At 49.0% G+C, this 2500-nt stretch overlaps 1 protein-coding gene across 1 annotated transcript in view; it reads left to right on the plus strand.

Moving 5' to 3' along the window:
* LOC132467499 (thrombospondin type-1 domain-containing protein 7A-like) overlaps positions 1-2500 on the plus strand; it is a 23475-nt gene that overhangs the window by 17062 nt on the left and 3913 nt on the right. The window contains exons 9-10 of the mRNA XM_060064825.1: positions 605-748; positions 1507-1684. Coding sequence (XP_059920808.1) covers positions 605-748; positions 1507-1684 — 322 coding nt within the window. The remainder of the gene's footprint in view (positions 1-604; positions 749-1506; positions 1685-2500) is intronic.

The following is a 2500-nucleotide window of genomic DNA, read 5'->3' on the forward strand; positions in this document are numbered from 1 at the left end:
TAGAGCGGACTGGGTCTGCATCGCGGAACTGGAAGGGAGTTTATAATGTGCTCTGAGCATACCTCCTCATACCTTCTTTTAAACAATACACACATCCATACGCACGCACGCACGGGCGCACATGCACACACAGACACACGCACACGCACAAGCACGCACGCACGCACACATATGCACACACACGCAAGCCCGCGCACTTGCACACACCGACTTTCACCTTATTATACGCCATTTTATTTGCATATCTTCAAACCAAAGTTTAGTGCAGCAGGTGAAATGCATTCTAAAAGTTCTTGATGGCCATTGTACTCGCTGTCCTGATACGTGATCAGCAAGCAGAGCAGCCTAACGCAGCCTAAAGCTGCTTTGAACCGAGGATACATCAGTGTATCCTACACAGGAGCACTTTGAAGTTTTCCGACTCCATCATTAGACACACAAGTTGGAAGGTTGCGATTGGCCCAAATCATCACCAGTGGAGGACTTCCCTTTAAATAACGCCCATCAGCTCGGCTGTCCCAAACTCGTTAATTCCTGAGCGTCTGTGTTCCGTACGATGCGGCGTGCCCGTGCTGACGATGTCCCGCCTCGTGTGTTGGTCCAGGGAAGATGTGGCGCCAGAGGTCTGTGGTCCCAGGCCCCCAGGGGGACGGCCGCCGTGCTCCCCCCAGATGCAGCAGTGGAAGCCTGCCCCGCCAGACCCTGCTACCAGTGGCAGCACGGCGCCTGGTCCGAGTGCCGCGTGGAGGTGAGCCTGATGTGGGACCACTGCTGTGAACAAACACCAAACACCCCTTCACTGACAACCATGCAGTTATCATGTTAGAAGCTTTGCCTCCAGGGCTTCATTAAGCATCTTGCTTAAGGATATCTACAGGTAAGGCTGGGGCATCGAACACAGACCATCTCCAGTCCAACACCCTAGTCTATCATTTTGTATTAGTAAGAAGCATTCTTCAGTGATGTCAGATACATGCCGTTGAGTAGAAGGTATGGGGAGCATGGCTTCAGGATGTCCAGAGGTTAGACTGTGGACATGGGGGACGTTTAACCGGGGACCTCCATCCTGCTTCTTCAGGGTACATCTGATGGGATCGGACTGGGAACCACTAAGGCTGTCTCCCCGAAACAGTGTTGTTTTGTGGCGTACACATCGGGCAGGGGACTGGATGGTGCTAGGTCTGGCTCAGGTGACAGAGGGTGCTACACTCCCAGCCCGAAAGTGAGGCAGATACCCTTCATGACGTCAATCGGAGTGTGCTGTTAGTCACTGTGGATGCAAACATCTCGGGCTGAATGACACAGTAAAGAGGGGGTTTAGTATACACAGTAAAAGACGAACTAGGGAATCAAGCAAATCCAAATGTTATGATTTCCACGTGACTTTCGGTCTGGTCGTGTTACATTGTCTCGGTCACCATGCCGGATTTAAAAAATATATAATCGGAACTCAGGTTTGTTTGCTGGTTACCAAGGCAACGTTTGACGTGTGTGTTGTGGTCTAAGGGGGATGTGGCTTGTGGCCACGGGCTGCGCCACAGGAACACCTCCTGCTTCGTGTCCGACGGATCGGGCCGCGCACCCCCCAGCCTGGTGGAGGAGGAGCTCTGCAGCGGCCTCCAGGCCGTCGCCGACAGCAACAAGGAGATGAGGCTCGTGGAGAGCTGCACCCTGCCCTGCCCAGGTAACCCTCGGTTACCGCGCTCTCATCAGCATCCGTTTACGCACTAGCTAGACAGCTTACTACAGCCGGGTTAACTACAGCCGGGTTAACTACTGCCGGGTTAACTACAGCCGAGTTAACTACAGCTGGGTTAACTACAGCCGGGTTATCTCATTACATTCGGGTCTCCCACAATGCACCTTGGGGGCAGGAGACTGCTGTCTTGTAAGCGATGGATTTTGTGATAAGTTATTTCTAAGAGTAATTCAAAAAGTTTTGTATTTCAAAAGGTTTTATTTGAAGATCCTGTTCATACAAACCGACCCCATAATGATTTGAAGAAACAAACAAAATACTATTCATCAAGTGTTGTGTTGTGTGCAATCAGGCAAACATAGTCAGACCAAAGATGGAGACACTGGCCAGAGAAACGTTTAACTATTGAGAGTTATCTAGTTATAGGGAAACCGGCGACAGTAAATACTTTAATAAATGACGTTGTGAAGGTCTCTTCTTCAGTGGTGAAACTTCAAGTAGTGCATTTATCGCCCAAGAGAATGGCAATCACAACATGTCATATTATTAGGGCTTGAAAGATGAACTATTACGAATGACTTATTACTGAAGTACTTCTATGATACCCTCATGATCTCTGCCTTAAGAGATCTACATTTAATAAAAGTAGAGCGTTGATAAAACGTGATTGATCGCATTTGACATTGTAATCACAGACTCCTCACAGGCAGTGAATAAATTCTTTGCATGAGTGTCTGAAATGAAACCCCATCATTTAGCAGAGCCTTTCAACCAGCGCGACACATTCTTCATTATTAGTCA

This window comes from Gadus macrocephalus, chromosome 11, assembly GCF_031168955.1.
Source record: "Gadus macrocephalus chromosome 11, ASM3116895v1".
Classification (NCBI taxonomy): domain Eukaryota; kingdom Metazoa; phylum Chordata; class Actinopteri; order Gadiformes; family Gadidae; genus Gadus; species Gadus macrocephalus.